We start from the raw sequence: 25,037 nt of genomic DNA on the forward strand, positions 1-25,037 counted from the left end.
ATAGATAAGTTTGAAAATAATGTAAATCATATATGCTACGGCCTTGCAGTCACCAGATCTCAAACTAATTTATCACATACGAGAGACTTGGGAACACAGTGTAAGACACTAGCGCTCTAGAGATTTGTTAAATCAATGCCAAGGTGCACTGGAGCTGTTCTGGTGGTACATGTTGGCCCAACATCTTACCAAGACAGTTTATGTTTGTCTGTCCTTCAAATCGTCACCTGTTTAAATCTACCTTTTGTTCCGTCTGTTTCATGAATAGTACGGTCACATGATTACACTGGAATTATATCATTGAGTATAGATTGTCAAGCCACCTACAAGTTATCTGAGTCAGTTTCAGTCAGATTCATTGTCTGACGTGAGACTTACAGTTGAACTCTACTGAGATAATGTATATGTATGAGTGGGTGCAATTCTACAAGTTTAATTAGATCATTTTTTATTAAAATAAAGAAAAACCTGTCCGTTTAAAGCAGTGAAATGTGCTTTGACATTGTACCAACACTCTTGCACAGCCGCCCCCCTTCATCTTTAGTTTGACTGACATGGTGATTGACTAGATCATTCTGAAGCCATTTGTGACTAACATCACTGAGGTTAATGCAGATTAAGCCAGTTAAAGATTTACATGGGTGGAATTGGATCTAATTGGACTGGTCTGTGTCTGCCCCATGCTTGCATTTCAGAGTGGTGATTTAGACTGCCTAGGTCAGATTAGACTGAGCCACTTCGTTGATTTATGTGGTCAAGTGTGAATCAGATGGCCCATTTCTATTGCCACACACACCCCCATGTAGATCTTATTTTTTGTCGTGGCAGCACTTTAATTAACGGCCATCTAAAAACAGGCAAAGTCTGACCGACAAGGCCTGGGTGAGAGCCAATCGGCATTCTCACCAAGATAAATTGGATCTCTGGGCTTAAGAGGGGAGGATGGATGGGTCCCAATATCAATTACTACCCTTTTTCAGCAGAAAGAGAAGGGAGATGAACAGGCAGTGTGAATGAAATACAGAGGGCTCTTAGGCTGGCACAGCCCCTACTAGTCTGTCAGATGAACTTTCTATATGGGAGGACAGGATAGGACACAGCACAGAATGAAATAAGACCAAGCAGACAGGCCCCAACAGAGATATTGAGCGTTAATGGCAACAGGAAGTCAGCAGACAGGCCAGGGAAGTAAACCACAGTCGCGGCTGACAATGAAATGAGATTTACTATGAAGGCCTGTGGTTAAAGGAAAATAGACAGCCCAGCGAGGGCTGGCTAAAGGAGAGAAAGTAGCGAGGGATTCATCTGGGGAAGGCTGAGGACCAGTCAGGTACACCAATCCCAGTGGGGCCTCTAGATTGTCAAATTCAGGGCTGAACCGGGACATTTGCACCTCTAGAAAGGAGTCACATTTATCACTACCAAGACATCAGCAATTATCTGTCATGGGAACTTGTGCAGGGGTCTCGATTACGTGCCTGTGCAGGCATTAGAGCCCATTACTCCATTTGGGGGCACTAGTAGCCCCTCTTTTGTTCACCATGTCCCTCAGAGACATCCTCTCCCCAGGGACATAGGAGTGTCAGGAGGAGAAGTTAAACTAGAGCTCAGAGAATGACTAGGGGGGCCCTGGCGTTGCACAATCCTGACGCTCGGCTGCCATTGTGGATCACCGAGCCGATTCTCTGGCTGTCTATTACAATGACTCATGTCTTATTTTATTTTTTCCCTGGATTATCAAGAAAGAATGGAGCATGGGAGGGGTGCTTCACAGCCTTTAAATCTATTTCTGTTCCTTGAGTCAGCCGACCTCTTCCCCGCAAAGTCCACATTTATCTGATGTGCTTAACACCACTATTTTTTTTCTGCCCAGTTCTATCAAACCATGATTTCAACTTGGAGATATTGAGACACAATTGAGGCATGAGTCTTGCTGCTCGCTCGCTCTGTGGTCAGTGCAGGAACAGACATGCTACTATATCTCCACTTGAAACCAAAGCAATTTTCTTCAACTGTAAAGGGACAGAAATGAGGAAAAGTAGACGTCTCTTGCGCTCTCTCTCTCTCTTTCTACTGCTCCCTTTCTTTCTCTCTCTCTCTCCCTCTTTCTGTCTCATTGGTACTGCAGTGCAAAGGGAGAGATGAAGCGAGTGATAGAGAGAGAGGTGGGGATTCAGTACAAGGCCCATGGAGGAATGCGAGAGAGCGAGAGATGGAAGACAAAAAGAGCGAGAGGGGAAGAGACGACAGGATGAGAAAGTTAACGGAGGGTGATGGAGGCAGCTGAGTGAATCTCAGCAGTAAATCATCTCAGAGCCGCCCCATCCCTATCTCCTCCTCGCCTCGCCAGGAATCTTTTTCCCCCTGACCTTGTCTGCCGCTGTGTCTGTGAAGAAAAGATGGGGCCAGATTATCTATGATTGGAGATGGCCATTATCTAAACACAATCTTGGAGCTAGGTCCCACTCCTCGAGCCACTGCTGTGAGACTGGAGACCACACTGATGAGAAGAGAGATGATGGGTCAGCCGGCAACACCCTCTCCTTTTATTAAGTCTGATAAGATGGTTTCAACACTCTCCCGAAATGCCCGGCAACCTCCATCAACATCGACTTTTTCACAAAGTGCCACTCTCAGTGCATTTGTCTACGCACAGTCTCTTTACCCTACTTGTTTATTAGCTCCCCATACTTTTATTTTATAGGATACTTATACAGTGCCAGGAGCATTTCAATCCCTGCATCTGATACTCAGCAGCCCTGTATGAGCCTTTTTAATATCTTGCCTGTTCCTTTTGTCTGTCTGGCTGAGGGGAGTCTTTGTGAATGGGTCATGTTTGTCCTTGCCAACCTGCTGCTCTTCAGAAGGTTGACCCCAACCGGGCACAGAAGAGATTGACAGGGCCTTCAGATGTTGCGCCCTGTGCTGTCATGCCCCACCCCAGCAGGTAGGGAAGAGTGAGGGCTTCTTCCGGCTGGCTCAGTCTGGCAGGCCACAGGGGAGGGGCTGTCTGGAGGCACCTCACACCCACAGAAGAGCGCGCTCCACTTTACATGCAAATGAAGCCAAAAGATCCCTCTGTGCCTCTGGACACGATCGCGCAAAACTCTGAAAAGTCAAGAAGAACCCTGGCAGCGCTTCATATGTGTGTGCTGAGAAATACACACAGAGACATGGGGACCTATGGACAGACAAAAGAATTCAGGGATTTCTAACAGTGACCATTGCAGAGTGGTTTTAAATGTTTTAAGATGTTGATTTAAATTATACTTTGGCAGAGCTCCATTAATGGGCCTTGCCAATAGAGAAGATATTTCAAATGTCGAAGGGCTTAAAATATTTCTCAAGTTCTCTTGATTGTTCTGATTCGGTTTATAAAGATGCATACCAGAAGGTTTAAAGCTCCCCCGACTCCCTTGGGTAAATGGATGTGACAATTCAAGTGGTATAAGTAATGCATTTACAAACACAGAGCTTGTATCCTCTCATCGTGCCTGATACGCTGACAATTTGAATGTTTGTTCTCCTCTGATTATTCCATTTACCACCTCAATATACTGGATAATCCACTTGCATACATCAGATTGGGACCAGCAGCAGGAAGGTTTAGTGTGTGGTTGCACATCATTGTCACTGGGACGGGGTCTAATTACTTTTGTTTGCTGGGTAGGAATTAAACACGAGTTAGAGGTAGAATTAAGTAGTTGACGGTGTAACGCAAAGGCAAAGTGAATGCTTGAGGGGCTTGAGAAATGCAGATACATATATCATGCAGGTTGTTTTATAATCACCTCACTGCCATTACTTTACACTTTCTACATTGACTGAAGTGAAGTGATTTTTGAATCCCAACTTTATATCAAGTCTAAATAAAGCTATTACTGTTGCTACACTAAAACAGGAAAATGGTTAGGTGGGTGTATAAATATGAACTTCAGTAAAAACTGTATTTAAATCAAGCAATGTTTCTTATCATTAATACTAAATCAAATGTTTTCCTGTAAATGAGAGTTGCTTATACTGCCGATCCTGGTGAAAATGTAAATCCCACTCCGCAGCCATTTTGCATTTGTGGGCGACTGGTTATAAGCTTTAAATATTGATGTAAGTGCTAACAAGTGATGTTTTTAGCATTACTTAGTATACATCACTGAAACAACTTAAAAATGTTCTGAAACCCAGCTGACCATCTGGCAACCTCTCTGGTGCACCTACTAAAATCACCACTTACAACATGACGTTCAGAGATCTGGATTTGCTTTGCTTTGTATTAAAACTGCTACGTGGAATCTACGTCCCACTCTTTAAACTGACTTCGGTAATATGGGCACAGTTGATATAAACGTCAAACAATCCATAAAAATGTACCAAAAATTTTACTTTGAACAACACTACTTTGAAATATTGCACTGGCTGAAATCATTGGCGAGACAGCAGAGTATTCTCTCCATGGAGCAATTCCCATAGTAAGGAAAGCTTGTGGACATATTTCCAATACTGACAAGTAGTTGCACAATGTGAGACACATGTCTATGTTGTGTTAGAAACTTTCAATGAAAGTGCTTCTATTCTTCTTTATGTTATTTTACTATGGTTCAATGTATGTTATGTGGTTAAGTAACTGTCCTTAATTCACTATGCATTCAAAGCCACTCACAATCTCTCTCTGCTTCTAATGTGAAGCCAAAAAAAATATGCTTACCGTATATTTCCCAGATACGACAAAATAAAATTATTTTTCCAACACACTTAATGATCAAAAGTGTTATTCCATGAATTTTCATTCCGTGATCTGCCCGATCTGGTACTGATTTTAAATAAAATTTAGCATGTGCTGTTATTTAAATATAAACAAATGTAACGATATATTGATCCCTTAGAGGAAACTCAGTTTGTTGGTGTGAAGCAATTTCTTCTGATTTTTGAGTCTCTGTTTTTGAAGCAGTGCTATTCATGGCACTTTCATGGCAAATAACATTTCTTTCACTAATAATTACCCTATTAATTATTTAGTTTTCTAAATGATTAAATAGCAGTGACTTTCAGTGATTGCTTGTCGAAATAATAACTGATGAACTGTTTTAGGCACTATTTATTTCACAAGAAAGATAATGATAATCTTTTAATGTATCCATAAAAAGTGGCACGGAGGTAAGGTTTCTGTGACTAAATGAGACTTGGGGGAGGTGAATTATCCCCTTAAGTTATTTAGGGGAGGGAAATTAAGTCTAAGTTGGGGACATTAAAGTGTTGTGGCCAGAGAACTATTAACTCCAGCAGTTATAACAATGCTAGATAAAAAAAGAGCAGAGCATTATTATTTTTTTCACTCCATGCTGTGCAAATGTCTAATGCTCGTTATCTAAAAAGACCTATTCTAAAAGCAAATGCACCTTTTGATTCCACACAGATGCTGCATTCACACAACTTGAACATAGAGTAGATGATGAAAAACAAAGTCTAGCTCCACGTTAAGAAGCCGCTCCCAACATTTTGTACACCCGGTCTGTACGCCTACATGTGTGAGCGTGTCTGGTGGCGGGCCTCCCAGGCAGCAGCGCACCAGCATCAGGCTTTTCTAATGAGACCATAAGAAGCACAACTTCTCTGTTGTGCTGCCTGGAACATTACTCTGCATTTGAAATGCACCCAGCGGCCTAGCAGGCATCTTTTATCGTTGGATGCAGCTGTCCATGCTTTCTGAACACTTACTACTACCAAGCTTCCCTGACTACTGCCAGCGGGCAATAAGTGATAGAATCATGAAAAAAGAAAAAAAAAAATATATATATATATTTACCACGACACAGGAGCGGGAGAGTAATTCTTAAAAGAGAATATTCCCATTATTGGCAAACAAAAGCAGAAACTTTTGAAAAGTACACTTCACAGCAACTGATTCTTTGCTTGGAGAGAAAGAGCGGGGTGAGGGATGACAGTTAAGGGTAAATAGAAAGATACAAACAGAGCAATAGGGAGACAATAGCAGAAGAAAGGGAAAAGGAAAGCACAATCTATATGCACATACCGGAGCCTACAACACAAGTAGCACTTTATTCCATGGAGAGAAGCATCAATCTTGACAGCATATGGCGGCTGTGCAAAATCCATTAATTTTTAATATACCGGGCGCTGAAATGAAAAGGCTCCCTGAGACAAGCAATTGTCAGATGTCAGTAGTGTTTTGATAACTTTTTTGATCTCCCTTTTTTTATTTGCATTCATAAAACTGGGCTGTCCACATGCCACCACAGTTTGGACATGGCTGGAGACTGACATGGAACCATTTTCCACACAATTGCTCTCACCTCCAGTCAGGAGATGAGGCACAGGGGAGGGCACAAAATACATGTGGATTACTTTGCATGCAAGAGAGAGCGATTGTGCAACGGCTAAGGCCTGACAAAAACTTTATATGCCCTCACACAAATGTACAGTACGTAGGCGTTGGTATACTGTATTCATACACTGATCAGCCACAATGGTAAAACCATTGTCAGGTGAAATGAATAAAAATGATCATCTCGTTACGATGCAGTGTTCTGCTGAGAAACCTCAGGTCCTGGCAGATACCACTGGACAAGCACCACCCACTCACACACCAAAGTACACCCCATCATGGGGGCCACGCCACACAGCAAAAACTTCTCAAAAATGGCCGTAGGAACATAATAAAGAGCTCAAGGCGTCAACCTGGCCCTCAAACTCCCCACATCTCAATCCGAACGAGCATCTGTGGGACACGCCAGAACAATTCCAACCCATGGAAGCCCCACCATGGCTCAGACTTGGCACTGACCCATCAAGGCATGGAGACAGAACCTTTGGGGGTGTCCATTATTGTCTGGCATCAGGGTGTTGGTGGTAGATCCTTTGACTACTGAGGGTTGTGAGATGGAGTCTCCGTTGATCAGACTTGGATGCTTGATCGGATTGGGATCTCGGGTATTCAGAGGCTACATTTAACTCTTTGTCACATTCCTTTGGACATTCCTGAGCCATTTTTGCAATGTGGTAGGGCCTTTTAAGGTCTGTGTTAGGTTTTGGGTTTCAACAGTCGAGTGGCATCCACATGAATGCCAGGACTCAAGGTTTCTCAGCAGAACATTGCATTATAACGAGATCATCAATGTTACTAACTTTACCTGTTAGTCATTTTAATGATGTGGCTGTGTATACTTTACGTTTGGGAAAAAAGAAACCATGTGTTGACATACCAAAAGAAAGAATGTCTTTATTTTCACCTCCATACACCCAGACCCATTTTTTAAATAGCCTCTGTTTCCTTGAATCTGCTAATTACATTTTAAAGTATAAGGAAGAAATGCTCCAGAGGTACATGCATTAATTAGTGGTGTTTGAGGATGTTATGATACAAAAAATCTAAGTGCTGTTGCCAGGCTTTTTAACTACCACACACACACATACACATACACAAACACACACATGCCCACACATTATTATTTTAAAGTAGTGGCAAGGTTTGAAAGTGCAGATTACAAAGGTCTCTTCAGAGTAGAGCAGAGAAGTGCTGTAGAGCTCAAATGTTCTCCAGCTGTGTGGCTCAGCTCCGTTAGAGGGATAAGATGAGCCCCTCTCAATGAGAGATAAGTACAAAGAGGTCAAACAGTCAGTTCAATGAGTTTTGTCATACTTCTGTATCCTCAGTCAGTTCCATAGGAAGGTCCTCACCCCTCTTAATGCAAATACATGACTATACTTGAGAAGAGTGTTCTTTTTTTCCTCCTCTCCCCACTTTTAATGGATAACTCTTTGGAGTCGTGCAGTCATCTCCTTCTGCAGAGGGTGCATTACGAGATATTTATTCATATTCATAAAATGCCAATTTAACGCTTGCGAGTGGCCATAGGAGATGAGCGGGAACTGGCAAAATCCAATAAGAGCTTCTATGGAGACAGGTGCAAAGCGGACTAATTAATAGCAATCTATACTCTGGCCAGGGCATGCAGTGGGCCGACTGAGACACTCTTAGGTCAGGCAATGAAAAGATAGCAGCTCCAAATTCATTTTCTCACCGTGGCTCTCCCAAAGGAAGGCTCCCAAGTACACTCACACTTCCTTTAATGCCTTCACTGGGGTGTAATTTATTTTTGCGTTTGCCAGCACATTTGGAAAGTTCATTACTTCGCTCATGGCTCGTTAATTAGCCTTGTAAAGCCGCCATTAGATCTCCTCGGGCCAGGACCAAGATGAGACTTTTGTCCCAAAACATTAACACACTGCAGGAGGCCTGTAAAACCGCACTATGCCCATTTACGTCGTAACAGTGACACCTCAGTGAAAATGAGAAAGATGGAGTGGGAATCAAGGCAAAGTCACATGTGCTCTGGATGGGCTGTTGCCTCATTTCATGTTTCACCTTTTCTGCCATGGACAGGGGTCAGGCTCATTTCTCCCGAACACCTGTTCGGGGCTGACTTTACAGCGACGCAGCTCCTCCGCTGATGCCCACCATCCAGCTAGATGTCTGTCCTCCTGTCGCTCTTTGCTGAATCCCAGTCGACAGCATAAGTGGCTGTGTCTGTGGCGATCTCCTCAGGTTTCTCGTTCCCTTCCAACCAAGGAACTCCAAGAGAGGAGGAACAGTAATGAGCAGTGGTACCAGGCTCAGCTGGCAGGTTTGAAAATTCCTGCTGTGTGAGGCGTGACTACAGGAACATAGACTGACACCACAGCTACAACACCAGCAGTAGAGACCAGGCAGCATGGCCTTATTGATTATGCAGGTGCTCATTTGTGTGGCCAAGCGGGTAGCAGGCACGTGTCTCATTTGAACTTTACAGGAATGGAACAGGATCCGATTTCCCCGCTGCAAAAAGGAGGCCCTGGTGCTTTATTTTTAGAACAGCTGCGTCTAATGGGGCCTGGCAGGTACAGGAGGCGTCACATCTGTCGAGGCCCAGGTGATGCTCTCGCCCTCCGCTCCTCCACGCTCCTCGCCCGCTCCCTACCAGTCAAATGACTCACACTGAAGATCAACAGTGTCATTTCCAATAAACTCTTCTTCCTCTTCCTGCCACTTTCCATCAGTTCTGGCGATAGGTTCTTGCTAGTAGCCATTTCATTCCACAACACAGCGGAATAGGGGATGCATAATGTAAAAGATGTAAAGAAGATGAATGCTCTGTCTAATGCCAGGGCACTGGGATGATTAATTAGAAAAATCCAGCTTTCTGACTGGCCGGAATTTAGTGGTATAGAGCCCATACATCTGTGCCAGAGTGCCCCCGTCTGGAGCCAAAGAGGATACTATGATATACAGTAGCAGTGAAGATATTGGTGTAGGTAGAGCTGCCCTTCAAACTTAATGAGGAGCAACACTGCAAACTTGAGTATTGCTTGGGAAATTGGGAAAAGACAGCGCTCAACGTCAGTCCAGATGTTAAATCACACAAGATTAATCAAACATATAGACTGTACATTGGAGACTGCCTTCTCACTTAACTTTCCTTGACCACTTACCCACGACCTTTCCCTATTGATAAATTTACAGAAAGCTGTCAGCTTGGTAGTGAGAATGTAGCCCAGTCATACTTAGAACTGAGTTTAAGTTAACTTATTTTACAGTGTCTCTAGTCATACGCAAGTGGCCAGTAAAAGCCCAGATATCAAACTTGTCTTGTCCCAGATCTGGCCCACACTTGATACGTTCATCCGGCCCACAAACCACATGGAATGATGGCACTCTGGCGGTCTACTCATGTTTACCAGACCTAAGCCACATGTCAGCCAAGAGCAAACCGAAGAAACCAGAACTGGCCCAAATCTTGGCGACAGTTCTTTCCATTCTTGTGGGCTGGATCTGGCCCAAACTTGGACCAGTTCTGGTTTATTGATCTGATCTCCCTCCAAAGCATTTCACCTCTCCAGTCATTTTTGACTATTGTTGTCACACACACAATGAGGTAATTTATTCAACTAATCAAACTACATATTCATATAATAAAAAATGTATAGCTTTGTCATTCTTTCATTACAAAGCATAAGAACTACATCTTGTAGCTTTCACTGATGCAATGCTTTGCAATACTTTTACAGTAGAAACACTGTTCTTCATCACCTGGCTGTAAAAGAAATCGGTTATGGCCATGGTTACTTTGGTTGTGTCGTGCAGAAAAACAAATCTCATTTTAACTTGGATACAACTCATATTGAATTATGCAGTGTGTGCACAAAATAGTGAGAAGACAAATTCTTTCTCTGAATTGCACTATGTGAAACTAGCTCGATTGTAGTTATTTATTTGTTGAAAGTGTTGGGAGTTGAAAAATGACTAATCTGCAGACCTTTGGCTGATAATTATCCTCAAACAACTTTTCACTGAAAAGCCTCATCTGCTATTTCGGGACAGCCAACATTGGCCGAAGAACAGAATCATATTCATTCTTTAATTCTACTTGACTAATTTTGCAAAGTCACTGTTCCTTGACTTAAAGTTTCCCTTTGGCACTCATACTGTAGAGTTGTGACATTTTGTCTCTATGCAACATATTTTAGATATTATAGTCAGCAGAAAGTGGAGTGGATGAGAAAGTATAGACTTACACTGGCTAAGAGACGCTGTCTGGCTTTGTTACTTTTCTTGAGTTTATCATTGGATAGAATGTGGTGCAGAGTTTACTCTTGCTTATTATAACTCCTGCTCCTTTAGTAATGAGAAAATGTACTACCATGTTCTTGTTCCATGTTCTCTTTCAACTCGGTGACTTAAGCATCCAGACGATCTAACAGTTTGTCTACCTGTGCAAAATATTCCCGCTCTCTTTCTACCTTTCCCTGAAACCCACTGCGCTCCGAACATCATCTCTATCAAACGTCCCTGTGGCAGACTTGAATAGCTCACTAGAAACAGGAATACATCTCCCTCATACTAGGGCGGGGTGGCACACCACACAACAGTAAGATCAACAACAATAACAGCAGCAGCGGCAGCTAAGGCTCAACACAGCAGACTGCTGATAAAAGTTCAGCTCAGCAGAACGGTGCCATCAGCTGTAGCATTTGTCTGTTCTCTCTTCCACACTCCCTCCTTCCTCCCCCCTCTTCTCTCCCCCTTCCTCTCTTCCCATCCAGAAGACAGGAAGCTGTTTGTGGGAATGCTCGGCAAGCAGCAGAGCGAGGACGACGTCCGGCGGCTCTTCGAGACCTTCGGCCAGATCGAGGAGTGCACCGTCCTGCGAGGGCCTGATGGGGCCAGTAAGGGTCAGAGCCCACACACCTCCCACTCTTTTCTTCCCCCTGTCTGTCCCTCTTGATCCCTCTGCCTGTCTGTACGTGTGCTGTCTCTCTTTCTACTCTTCACATTTTTAGAACCATGCCTCACACGCTGCGCACTCATTGACATCGTCTACGATCCACTCTGCTCTTCTGAATAACTCATCCTCCCCTTCAGCTATTCTGTTTTTTTCACCACCTCTTATGCGCCTCGCTCGCATTTCTTTCATACCTCATTGTCACTGTGCTCCGACACCTCCTTCCTCTCACTTTCCCTTTTCTCACTACTTTCTGCATTTTCCTTTTTTTTTGTTCTCACCCTACCTCTCAATTCCCTCTCCTTTTTTCTTTCCTTTTCCGAACTTCTACTTACGTCGTCTCTTCATCATGGCAGCTCCTCGCAACCTGGGCTTGTACTCAACAAATCCATCACACAACACTTCTTCTTTCTGTTCACCCCTTCAACTCCCCCCTCCTCCCCCTCCCCCTCCCTCTCCTCCTCCTCCTCCTCCTCCTGTTATCTGAAAAGCGGAGGGGTGTAATCATGTTTGTTTCCCACATTCCCGTCATCCCTCCCCAGAGACACCATTGGACGATAATGTCCTACTGTAAATAAAGCAGCCAGGCTCTGGGTTTTGCTGCTGTCACTCACTGTGCGGCAGATTTGCCCGCATTCAGGAACAGCTTAGGCATTCATGTCTGTGGCTTATGTGCTATTTAGTTAGTAGAGCGTGGTCAAATTAAAGATGGCTGTGAAATGTGCGAAGCAGGTGGGATTGTTCTGAGGCTACCCCATCATCCTTTGATGGGGCTCACAGCCATATTTGGAGCGATAACGCCGATGATATTGCTCGGAACCTCAACCTTCCTTTCTCTCCGTTGACTGTGATTTATTCTCCTATATGAAGCGTCTGAATGTGTGAAAAGGATGTGTGGGAAGGCAAGGGAGAGGGATGGATAATGTGCGAGCCTTCCGAGTATATCAAAGAGAAAGGCTGGCTATACTGAACCACACACCTATCTGTGTCAACATCTGTTCCTCTCACTGTTAATCCCGGGTCTATTGCTCTGCGTCGCCCCACCGGCCCACTACCTTTCTTTCTCCCTGGCCTGTTTCCTTTTTTCGCTGTCTCCTGCTCCCGCTCCGGCTCCCTCTCTTCCTGTCTGCTCAGATGCCTCAAGCTGATTGACAGCACATAAAATGAAATAAGGCCGGTGCTGTTGTGTCAGACAGAAGCTAGTTTTCTCCCTCATTCGCACTTTCATTCCTTTTCACCCTCCTGCACCCCGCACACCTCATCTCTTTCCCTTTCTCCTCTCTTCACATGCCATACGTTTCCTGTGTTGGTATTTGTCTCTATCATAGCTGGCTTGATCATTACCTCTTCTCCAAGTTTTCACTGATATGAAACAGAACAACTGTAGAGCAATGTTAACTATGAATGCTAGCACCAGACAAAGGTCTCACATATAGGTATCTGGTCCTATCACTCGCTGTGCAACAGTCCCACGCAATCATTACGGGATGTTACGGCAAATTATTTTGCCAGCCGCCTCGCTTGGGATGAGGTTCGCGTAATTTGAATGAGACAGACCTTGAAATTGACAGTGCTATCTGTTCCATGATGGAGGCTTTGTCCCCTGTTGATGTAAATTTATGCTACTCAGAGGCTTTTCAGCACCCCTCTTCACCCAATAAAAAGGCCGAGAAGTTTAACATCCATCTCTCTATGGCACTGCTCCTCAAAGTACTTTCAAAGTGCAACACTTGCTGCCAGAGTTGAATAGAGCCCCGAATTGTCAGGAAAAATAGAGAGATGGCTTTTAGGTCTATAATTAAGTTGTGTTATAAATGTCACCCATCCAGCGGGATGGAATTCATGCATACATATTATTACCCCGGGAATTCAAAAGGCAGTGCAGATCCTCGCGCTTGAAAGCAATACAATCTCTCTTTTTCCTTTTTCCCCCAACTCATTCTGAGCCATCAAATTCAAAAACTCAAATGTGCACTATAATTTATGAGGCTGTAGCACTTCCAATTCTTTGGAGATGTTGTGCTCCATGTCCCTTAACTTTTTTTTTCTGGGTCAGGAAAAGCATGAGTACAACATTGGTTTTTTGGGGGGAGAAATTGGAGGACATTGTATGTTTGACATGACTTTGCCACTGATGGTGTATGCCAAACCCTGTAGTTTTGAGTGTCTGTCTGGTTGGGTTGAGCTGCTGGGGTCACCAGGATTCTGGCACAATATCTGATAGCCTTGTTAAGGAACCAACAACAAGTTATGTTGCCTTACAAAACCAAAATGCCTTTGCAAGACCAAACTGCCCCTTTATTATTTCAGCTACAAAGGTTAAATGTGTTTGTTCCTTCAAAGACAAAGTCGCAGTCAAATGGCACACAGTAGGCCAATACATTTCAGCTGGACAAATGAAAACCTTTCCGGCTTCTTCCCGGAGGGGTGTTCAAGTGATGTAAAAGGGTGCTTAGAGTGATGTGACAGAATCAAAGTCTTCTTTGACTTATCTGTTTGCCTCTGTAGATCTATACGGCTTTGAGGACATTTGACAGTACAGAAAACACATGGCCTTTACTACTCACATTTCTGCACGAATAGTTTCAGCTGCTCACCCTTTTATTGTGTGGCTGGAATGTGAATGAAAAGCCTCAGGTGAAGGTGGAAAATTGTACTCCATTGATTGTGCACATACTGCGTGTCCCTCCATTTAATGGTTTTGATTTTGTTAGGGAATTACTAATAATTTGTTTGTCTGGGAAGCCAAGCTGACTCCTGAGATGTAGATGTGATTGGGTCACTACCAGACACAGAACATCTCCCGAGCCTATCAATCAGTAATTGTTTTTTTCAATGAATCATCGCGAGTCCTATGAGAATATTGAGTGAAATGTATATGAACATGTGACTGTTTTAAATAGGTATCAGCAGTTCTCAAGAAAGCAGGGATTGAACTCAGGAAAATCCTGCCTGGTTCTAAGACACTGGTGCTACTCGATTAATAAAAAGGGGCAGAATTAATCCATGAGTTTGTTAATTAGGTATCTCTTGACTTAACACATGAGCTACCTGAAGGCAAGGATAAGAATAGGACATAACAGAATACCTTGTGCAGTCTATGACGACCATAAAGCTTAGAGAAATAGCTCCTGTTTAATTTAATGGCTTTTGGAAAATTACCACATTTCAGTTCCACTGTATTTCAGTCCACTAGCTTTCTCTTTATGTTTTAGTGGTTTAATGTCTGTCCTTACCTACACACTGATGCACTATTTAACCATGTGATTAGGATATGTAACCTTCCAAAAAAACATATTGCTCATTATTATTATCTACTTAAATCATTTTTAACATCATTTGAAATGTTAATGCAATGAGGCTCCAGAACACTGCTGCCAACAGCCGTTCCCTTGTCTTCCGGCCAACTTTTTATGTTGACTTTTCCTTTTGTGCATTAACTACACAACAGATTTAAGATGATTTGAATGCCCCTTGAGCAAAGCCCCCCCTCCATCTGAAATTATATGCGAGCAAAAGATTCGGTTAGATAGGCAGATTATAATACTATGCCTTTGTCATCATAATCTCTTTTATGAGTGACTGCACACAAATCACAATGTGTAAATATTAAACAGATTAATAATCACAAACAAGTCAGGATAGTAAATGCCTTGGCTCTATGCTCCAAAGTGGAGGGGGTGGAATTAGAAATGGGCGAGGGACAGGATGTTCCACGCAGCTAATGCCTTCACTACAATTAGACTGATTTATTCAGAGTTATGCGCTGAACACACAAATGGCAGAATATATTTACAAACCAGATAACATGAAAACAATGGTAATGAATGGTGTTTTCCCCCATATTCAAGGCCATCTCCCTGACGCTGTACCCCTCCCTTCTGTTTCTCTTGTTTTTCTGTGTATACAGGCTGTGCCTTTGTCAAGTTCTCCAGCCACGCAGAAGCGCAGGCCGCCATCAACAGCTTACACGGTGGACAGACTATGCCTGTAAGTAACGGACTCTAAAAACACAGAATTAACTTTAGTGTCAACTTTATTTCAATGCAGTGGCAGACTATTGCTCTTCCTCTCAATGGGGTTTTACAGAAAGTTTTGCAAGGGATGTGATGCCACTTGGGTGTTTATTCATGCCACTTGTGTTGCCTTTGGTCCTGTTTTTTTTCTCAAATGTTTGAGGTAGACTTGGATAAAGTTTACAGCAAAGGTTGGCAGACTTTTGGATTCAGTTTTCTGCCCTGCCAAGAGGCAGACACTGACCAAGTCTTCTTTTTAAAGTTTTCTATTTCACAGGCACATGCCCACTGGAGGGTGTATGCTTCCTTTTAAAATTCAGTACTGAATGTGTTTGTCTCTGGAAAAAATCTCATACATTGAAGACAGTAACACACACACACACACACACACACACACACACATACACATTAAAGACACTAGAATATCTTTCTATCTTTATCTATCTTGCTTCTTAATATCCATTTATGTCTATAGCATGTCGATACAATATACCATATAAGTACATATATACAGTCACCACAGCAACTCTTTTCAAAGCACATCAAAGCTCCACAGTCTCACGTACATTCTCGCTGTGTGTTCTCGCACACAAAAGATTCCCACAGTCAGCATCCACTACCTTACAGTGCACAGCTGCATATTTTGTATCTGTCTTTTCACTCAATATCCATTTCCTTCTCCTGCTACTGAGGCTACCTTGACAGCAGACAGATAGAGAATGTTTACATTCACAGTCTTATAAAGAAATGATTACTTTACAGTGCACAAGAATCCTTGAATATGTCTTTGAGAGATACGTTGGCTGCATATGTAAATATAATTCTATTTATGTATAAGGTTGAAACTAAGGCCGTGGAATACTGAACAATATAGTTCAAGGATAGTATGTAATGCCAGGAGTTATGGTTGCATTCTACATAGTATTTCCATATGCTTACTGTAAAGATGGTTAAGGAGGAAACTCACAGAGAGCCTTAAGATAATGAGATGCGTATATGTGTGCCAGACAACAATCACCCAACTTGCATGTCCTGAAGAAAGATGGCATCCCATTGGAAAACTTTTTTCTGGCCAACTGCAGACTGAAGGTTCAATATTCACAATATTTTAAAAATATGAGAAAGAGAAACAAAAGTAAAATAATAACTGAAAGAATAAAAGTTGAACAATTGATTTAATTGCAACGACATAACATTAGCTTGAAGGAGTCCTGTAATGATTTGATGTGTGTATGTGTTAGGCAGGTTGTTCATAATCTAGCCAGAAGAATTATGGGATGCAGCTTCGATAATATTGGGTAAAAACTCTCTGATACAGTTGAGTGTAAGACAGGTTACTTTTGTGCATGTAAGAGACAAGAGCTAGACAGAATTTTTGAGCCATGTTGTAAACCAGAGCAAACTAAAGCATGGATGACCATTTTCTGATTGCTTATAGATTGAAATATTTCTCACTGCATGGGGAAATAGTCCTCTGTGAAAAGTTAATAGTTTGAACAGCACTCTTAACCTGTTCCTGAAAACTGAAATGAGTGTGAAATTAGTGGCTTTACATTGGGAGACAGTGTGTCATCTTCATGGTGGAGCAATTTAATTGTGGTAGTCGGCACAAAAAGATTATTCCAGAATTGGTGTAATTAACTTTTGACACTTTATATGCTGTTTAGTAAGTGTGTGAGAATGGCTCGACAGGTAGTGTTACCTACATATAATATGTGTGTCATCAGCATAACAGTGAAACTTATTCGTTTGCTCTAGATACGTCCAAGTAGAAACTGGATGAATACTGCAAATGTCAAAAAATTAAACTGGATTGAAAACCCAGAATCTCAACTCTACTGAGGCTGAGGATGAAGGGTAGATATTGCTGTAAATATTTTCTAAAGGAGGAGTAGAAGTGGGTAAAAACTTTTTTCTGAGACCAACTGCACGTTTAAAAAATAAATAAAGCCAGTGGTCCCTATCGCTATAGATAATAGATAAGATTCTTACATTGAGGGGGACAAGTGTCGGCCTTGATACACATGACAGCCTCTTCCAGCATCACAGAAAGAAAATGACTGAAAAACAGCTAATTGCAGTCGAATTATTAGCAGTGACAGTTTGGCCCCTGTCAGGGGGCTACTTTTTGTTAAAGAATATTAAACATTTAAAACGCTTGAAAACACTTATCAAGGGAGGCCTCATTACAGTGACTAGAAGGAAGGTTAACAAGTAAGTCAATAATATTGAAAAGCACCCTAGAGTTAGGATGGATCTTCAAAATGAGGTCAGATTAATAAGCCACATTTGCTTCCTTAACTGCTTGCCGATATTTCAGCATTAAGTCCTTCGTGATATTGTGAGACACTTGCAGTTTATCAGCCTCCCATTAACTTTTAGCTTTTCTACATTTATTCTTCATAGCCTGGGCATCACCTACCCGAGGCAAGGGTATTTATCTTGATATGTTGTGGAATAGTGTTGAGCTGTAATACCACTGCTGCTCACCCCAGTTGTAATTCAGACTGCATAGGAATCACTTCGTTCATTTTACAGACATAGGACGCCGCTGACGATATTGACCATTACACAGAATCGCAGGACGAGTCTTCACATGCAATGCAAGAAAATGATGCAAGAATCACTCTGGGCAACCGACTGTATTGCACTACACAACAGATGTACATTTAAATGTGCTTTTGAGTGACGTGGAATATAGTGGAGCAGTAAGATAGAAGGAATTGCAGAGTACCGTAGGTAACAGTGTGTTGGTCTAGCTTGATATACAGTGCTTGAGAGATGCATTCGTTGGTGCTGATTTGTTTAGTTGAAGAATGAGGCCATCAAACCTGTAACTCTTGTCAAGCTGCAGTTAATTACATACTGAATATGCTTCTTTCAGTCTCGAACAAGGCCACCAAAAAGGCTTAAGTAAAAGAAATGATGAATTACGAAGCATCTCCCTGCCAGTGCTGTGTGAGTGTGTTGAGTACTGCACAGCTGGACACACACATGAGCACACACTCTCTCTGGCAGACATCCGCACCTTCACACACTTCACTGATGTTCCGCAATAAATATTTACGGACGCTTCCTGGCAGCCAGATAGTGTCCTGGAAGCCAGATGTAATTTACACATCTTTTTGATGCCGCCTCATTTTGCATTACATTGAAGTAGTGAGGGAGGGAAATAAGTGGTAGAGTCAGTTTAACTTTGTGTGTGGTTGTTGTTGTGCTCAGTGGAGACCAAACTTTTTGGCTTGCAGACCGCAAGGGTCAAAAACAAGTGGGCCGCGAGCCAAAGAATAATCATGTTGCACACTGATCATGCAGAATCATGGCAGGCCTCTTACTGAAATTTGATTATAATCAAGATATTTACCTTCTACTCAAAAGATCTTGTTGACTCAATCAACAGAATATGTTTACATCCAGGGGATTTACATAATTGGACTCCTCTGGGGCTGTTTTTGGCTTCCTTTTGCAGATCAACATTTGGCTCATGCGGACTACTTTTGCGCACTTTGTGTATGTTTGTCGTGCTGAAGCCCTGGCACAGTTGCATTGAGTGGAGCCATTGAGCCACCTGAGGTCTGCTGCGGATGAACTGTCCAATGCAACATACGGAGCCTCAAACAGACCTGGGGCGTATCGAGAGCCATCCAAAAGTTCATTAATAATCTATATTATCCATATCTCTCTCCCTCTATCCCTGCACCTGTTATCCTCCTCTCCCCAAATCCAACTTCCTCTCAGATTAATAGGCAAGGTGGCCATTAGTACCCAACTAAGGCTTTGGTACCAATGGGGGATGCAGTTAATTTGGATAATATCACTGCCACATGTCGTCAACAACAGACTAACAGGAGGCAGGATTCAGAGAGTGGGCTGCTCTGCTCACTGCCTGCTGCCAGCTGTGAGGTCTGGATGAACCTTGAACAAAGAGTTGTCTCTCACTCCCTCGCTGTCTCTCTCTCCCTCTTAATGTTCTCTCTACAGCATCTGTGTTACCTGGCACACACGCTCATGCCATAAATAATACGTGCACCAAAATATGCTGGCCCAAAATGAAAGGCTTTAATGAAGCTTAAGGGCAAGGGATGCCACCGAAGGGCATGTGCTGATAGATCGGGTCATAGCTTTAATTGATGTTTATTACAGATCGCAGGTTGTTCCAAAATTAACTTAAAAGGCGATTGGGCACAGAACAGGCACTCTCACTGGTTCAGTTGTTGAATTACAGTAAGGCTGCAGAGGCACAGGTGGCAAAACTTCAAATGGCAGGGCCGGGGGCAGGCAGACAACACCCGGGCAAATTGCAGACATTGTCATGTTCGGTGTCACAGCATGGCTGACAGGGTCTGTGGAGCTCGCCGGTGTTGGCAGGGACAAGAGCGTGCATGTGTGTGATACTATAGTTCTGGATTAATGAGCGATAAGACCAAGCCAGAGAGCATAACGCACAAATTCATCAGACACCGCTTGAAACTTTTGTAGAATCTCTGCAGGCTTGCAGCTGACATACTACATGGAGTGTTTTTGTGCTCCTTAGAAAATTAAAATAAAAAAAAAATGTAGTAAACACACCAAGTGCAAATACCGTTATGAATGACAGTATTCTTCTTCTGTGTCTTTTGGCTCGATGCAGCATGCTCAGCAGCTGCAGCAGTATGTGGTGGACAGCAGGGCCAGACCAAGACAGCATCATCCAGTGCTAATGAGAGACAGTCCTCCCATGAGGCTAGCAGAGATGTAGCAAGGTTCAGAAAGTTGAATAAGAAGCCCACAGGGGGTTCATCCAATTACCAAACAAACTTGTTATGGTGTATTCAATTAATTTCTTACAGATTTTTTGATTAGCACCTTTAGAGTCTGTAAGTCTGCGGAAACCGGAGACAACTTTGAAAGTTTCATTTGTCATTTAAAAGTAGCAGTTACATATTTGCTGAATGGGGGAGGAAGAAGGTTCTTATCACATTTGTTGTTAATCAATAATATGCTTTTCGAAATGACAGTTTTCCCTTCAATGAGCGTGCTGTTAAATTATATTGCTGTAAGCCTCTGTCAAGGATAGAAGATGAGTGTCTGTTTACCTGTTGGTACGTACTTAACACCAGTGTCTTTGTATCACAGTAATGCAGAGATAAAAGCATAATGCCATTTCACTGGTGTAGTTGAGTTCTAATCCCTCAATTACCGTTGTGTATTTTCCCATCTACACATTTTCGCGGCCTATACAAAATCCAATATGGGAGATTTTCACAAGTCAAGTGTGTTGTTCAAGGAATTAGATTAGTTTCTGAACCCGTGACAAATTCCTTAGTTGTACCTGTCAAAAGTGAAGGCTCCCTGTTGGCCCTTATCAAATTCAGCAAATTCATTTTCTCTCCAGGTATGGGAGTCATGCCGGTGGAGGTTATTATTCTGTTTGTTTGTCAGCTTGTGATTTTCTGCTACCAGTGAGGAGTGGCTGTTTTGCATCCAGTGCCTGTTGTCTGCTGCCACCTGTTCCTTCATTACCTGGCCACATATTACTCTTTCTATATGTGGATAGAAACTCTTGATCCGTGTGGGGGATCACACTCAAATCTTTCGCTGCTTACGCCTTGGATCTAGTCAGAATAGATGAGATGCTTGAGATGTGAGGATATGAAATTCTCCTGTTCAGGGTCGAGGATAAGAGAAGATTCTTTTTTATATTTATTTTAGAGGGGATATTTTGGCTTTTATGTTATGAAAGTCAGAAATTCCCAGCTCTGACATGAGTGGCAGTGCTGACAACACCTGCAGAGGCTGTTGTAGTGCTTTAGTGCTGCTGCCAAGTCTGTTCAGTGTAGACATGGCAGACTGGGTCTCCTCCCGTGTTGTCGTCTACGGCAGAGCACTCTGCTGGGAGAAGCCAGACCAGGCCAGGCTCTTGAGTCATGGTGCAATGAGTACAGGCAGCCTCCGGCTTTCATGGTCCCAATGCTCACAATGCGTGTTCTTCATGAGGTATTAAATGAATGTAAGAATACACAGATACACAAAGCAGAAAATGAATGTGATCTAAATGCCAGGCCCCCATGCTGCAGGCAGGCTTGTGCAACAACGCTAGAGGAAGATGTTTGCTCAGCTCCAGTCTCATTAAATCCAACAGCCCAGTCCTGTCGACTGGCCCACAAAGTTGAGAAAGAACTGGAAAAGGTCTGGAGGTGGGATGAAATTAAATTAGAAAGGGAAGAACTGCGCCGTTAACGCCGCCACGTCGGAGTATTGATTTAACTAATTGAAATGGCATCGAGGGAGAAACACCAGATGGGTCTCCTCTGGCCTGAGGTGGGGTGCTGGCTGGCTCTGATAGGATCCCATCTGAGACACACTGTCCCTGGGGTCCAGGCTGATGCCTTCGTTCATTCCCCTGCCTCTTTCTCACACTTATCTACAGCCAACACACTCTCTCGGTTGTGTTAATAGAAGGTTTGTTCGACACTTTTCACATGGGTTAGTCGAAAAGCTTACTTGCAAAAACTCTGAACGAGAACTTATTTCTTTTACTTTTTTTTGCATATTTTGAAAGAATAGGGAAAAAAAGAACAACAACAGTAGCTGAGGGAAGAATAAGGCTTAAGAAAAATGGTGACTGATGTTAGGGTAATGTAGAAAAAAATCAACAAAACAGGTCAGGTTTTGGCAGGATATTAAATATTATGTAAGGTTTGTTGCAGCAGCCATGACTAACAAATGCACCAAGCACGAGACTCCTCTGGCAAACTGCCCTCTCAATGGCACTATCCCTTAGCTGTTCCTGTTTAAAATTTCATGAAGCACTTACAAAAATAGGACACACATTTTGTATGAATTACTACAAAATAGCATGAAGTAAGGCTGCACAACAGCAAGACTGGGACTGTGTTTGTTCAGTGGCTGAATTTACACTCTCTCACTGTGCGGTTGCAATATTCAGCTTCACGGGGCATACGTTTGTTTGCTTCTATGATTTTCTGTTTGGATAGCTCTGCTTTAGTAATGTGCCACCTGTAGGTAGCACTCGAGCTTAAACTTGGACCTGTAGAGCAGCTTGGTCTGGCTTTGTTGACTTCAATTTCTTATACAGAGAGTAACATAAAATTGTGCTCAAATAAACAGGTGTATGCACTATCACTCACGCCCGTCAGCCTCGAGTTTTTCTGTCCGTGTTCGCTGTAGTTCACCCACGTTTTCGATTCGTACAACCAAAGAAAATACAGAAATCTAAATCAAAGCCTGAATTTGTACCGACCCTGTCAGGATGAGACATTTTGTGAAAGATGAATCCAAGTTGTGATTATGGAGTCCTTTTCTCCCCATGTCTTTGCTTTTATGATCGTACTAATCATATCCTGACTGCCCCCTGGCTGCCTGTGTCCTTCTGTCCTGGTGGTGCTCCGTGCTCTTTCCCAGCATGCACTGCCTGTAATTAAATAGGAGCCTGGTCCTCTTGACAGTGTCTGTGGCTGCTTTCTCTGCCTGGCAGCCTCCTGAGCCCCTCTCTCTCTGTATCTATCTCTCTGTCTCTCACTCACACACTCTCGCTCTCCTTGCCTGGATGTCACATGAGGAACTGACTCTGGACTCTGTCTCTCAAATGATTTAATTGGATGCAAACTCAGGAGCGCAGACATCAATACGGAACTATATCTGCCATAAGGCAAAGCCATTAGTCAATACTTCGCCCTCCACATGCCGAAGGCTTTTGTCAGACCTAATTACCCAATGCTGTATTCAGTGGAGCTTCACCAGTGGGGGACTGGGACTCCTGTGGGATCTGGTTAGGATCACAGTTCACTCCCAGTGTATACAGTGGAGTTGGAAAGTTCACAAAAGCAAATATCACTCACTATTCTCTTCCATTTAACGCTGACAGCTAAATGACTGCAGTCATAAGAGGTGAACATTCACTTATAGAGATATTAAGTCTTGAAGGCTGCAATGTTGTGTACACTGGACATCAGATGACAGCAATACTCACCACTGATTCTCCTGTTTTGGTAGTATACTCACACTTGTTTTTTTTTATTAAAAGGAGGTTGATACACTGGTACAGATCAGCTCTACATATTTTTATTATGGATCCAACACGTTGTTGTAGGTCATTTCCCAAGGGAAACACACACATTGTGAGGAAGCTATTTTCAGCTGCACTTTAAAAGATGCTAATGTAATGCATGCATCCAGTAACCTTGTTTCTAAATGGGTTATATTTAGGTTATGGTCAGATTGATAGTGTTCGATATGTTAATATAGCTACACACTTCCTGTTAAAGCATCACATATGTAAGCCAGTCAGTGGAGTTAGTATTGATGAGATCAGTACTTTGACTTTTGTTTTAGCTTTAGGAAATTCATATGAGCTTTCCAAACTGCAGTAGTTACAGAATATGCATTAGTTTTTCCCAGTATATATCTGTTAATTCAGTCCAGTTAGCTGGCCGGCCAGTGGCAGGTGCAATCTGCAAAATGCTGCTGATTGAAGAAAGTGTGTCAGTTGGATAAATTGGTATTATAAATTGTCCTACTTTGTTGAAACTCTGACTGACTGGATTATTCTTTGTTTATTTGCTTTAGTTAATCTCCAGACAGACATTAAAAAGTGTGATAACACACTGCAGTGTTCATATGAATAATAAAAAAAGAAACTGAAAAAATGTCTCTATCCTCAAAACTTTGTGTAAATATGGAAGTTTAGTTATATTTTACTAACCTTGTAAATGTACATGTCTCCGCAGGGTGCCTCGTCCAGTCTGGTGGTCAAGTTTGCAGACACCGATAAAGAGAGGACCCTGCGCAGGATGCACCAGATGGCGGGCCAGCTCGGCATCTTCAGTCCTATGACCATCCAGTTTGGGGCCTATGGCGCCTACTCTCATGCTGTAAGTCTCAGCCCGGCGGGGGAGGAGACGGTGAGCTTTAAAAAAGAAATGAAAAACTGTTGTGATTTGAGGTTTGAACTCACTATCTCTCCCACTAGGCATGCAACACTCCCGGCGAACGACTCCTTAAGTGATTCACGCTTTTAAATGGCTGTTGGAGTCCGAATTTGCAGAGGCTTTAGAAAAAAATGCTGCACTGCTTTTTTGTATTGTGTCTTTTTATCCCTTCATTTGTCCAGGGAAGCTGCTTATCATGTATGCTCAGCGCTACACTGTTTTACTTTCATACAGTTGTAAGCACCCATTTCATTTTCCCTTTCCATTCCCACATTTCCTGACATGGGCTGTGAGTTTAAACTGCCAACCTGAGCTCTCCTCTTTAACATTTCATCTATTTACATATACCTTTACACTCAAAAAGAGGAGCAAGTCATTACCAAGAACCCACATCCCCTAGCCCACTACCCCTTCTCCCCCACCTCCCATTTCATATTCACACATGAAAGTCACAGCCTGGGTTAGGAGTGTGTGAGATTTTGCACTCACACAGTAGCTAACAACTCACCCTGACAGGTGAGAATCGCCCACTCACGCACAATCTCTCCACCAACTCTGCACGCAGCCCCCTTTTTTCTCTCACACGTATACATCCATACAGATAAACATAGTCTGTCTCTGGCTTGCGAAACTCATCTCACCGCATAGCCTTTATATTGTGTCAGTATAATGAGCACAAGGCCAGAGTGGTGTTACAGAATCCGGGAAGCAACGCTGCAGGGCAACACAGACCACTCTGTTCAAGAACAAGGCATGGGCCAAGCAAACAGAGATGTGAGAGTAAACATGCTCTGGTCCTGCGGCTATTTCACCCTCCT

General features: G+C 42.8%; 1 protein-coding gene and 1 long non-coding RNA gene across 12 annotated transcripts in view; one reads left to right on the plus strand and one right to left on the minus strand.

The window, feature by feature from the left end:
• The window catches only part of celf6 (CUGBP Elav-like family member 6), a 149,722-nt gene that overhangs the window by 98,120 nt on the left and 26,565 nt on the right, over positions 1-25,037 (plus strand). For 4 of the 10 annotated variants that reach the window (XR_014623070.1, XM_084359159.1, XM_084359156.1 and 1 more), the window contains exons 4-6: positions 11,095-11,223; positions 15,184-15,263; positions 24,019-24,192. Coding sequence is in view for 9 of the 10 variants with exons in the window: in XM_084359159.1 (XP_084215285.1) it covers positions 11,095-11,223; positions 15,184-15,263; positions 24,019-24,192 (383 nt within the window). In the remaining variant the exon portion in view is untranslated. The remainder of the gene's footprint in view (positions 1-11,094; positions 11,224-15,183; positions 15,264-24,018; positions 24,193-25,037) is intronic. The other 6 variants (XM_084359162.1, XM_084359161.1, XM_084359163.1 and 3 more) reach the window with 4 other exon arrangements.
• The window catches only part of LOC311260932, an 83,283-nt gene continuing 82,353 nt past the window's right edge, over positions 24,108-25,037 (minus strand). For both annotated transcript variants that reach the window (XR_014623072.1, XR_014623073.1), the window contains one exon: positions 24,108-24,197. This is a non-coding gene — a long non-coding RNA (uncharacterized lncRNA). The remainder of the gene's footprint in view (positions 24,198-25,037) is intronic.

This window comes from Pagrus pagrus (genome assembly GCF_965226575.1).
Source record: "Pagrus pagrus genome assembly, chromosome: 1".
NCBI lineage: Eukaryota > Metazoa > Chordata > Actinopteri > Spariformes > Sparidae > Pagrus > Pagrus pagrus.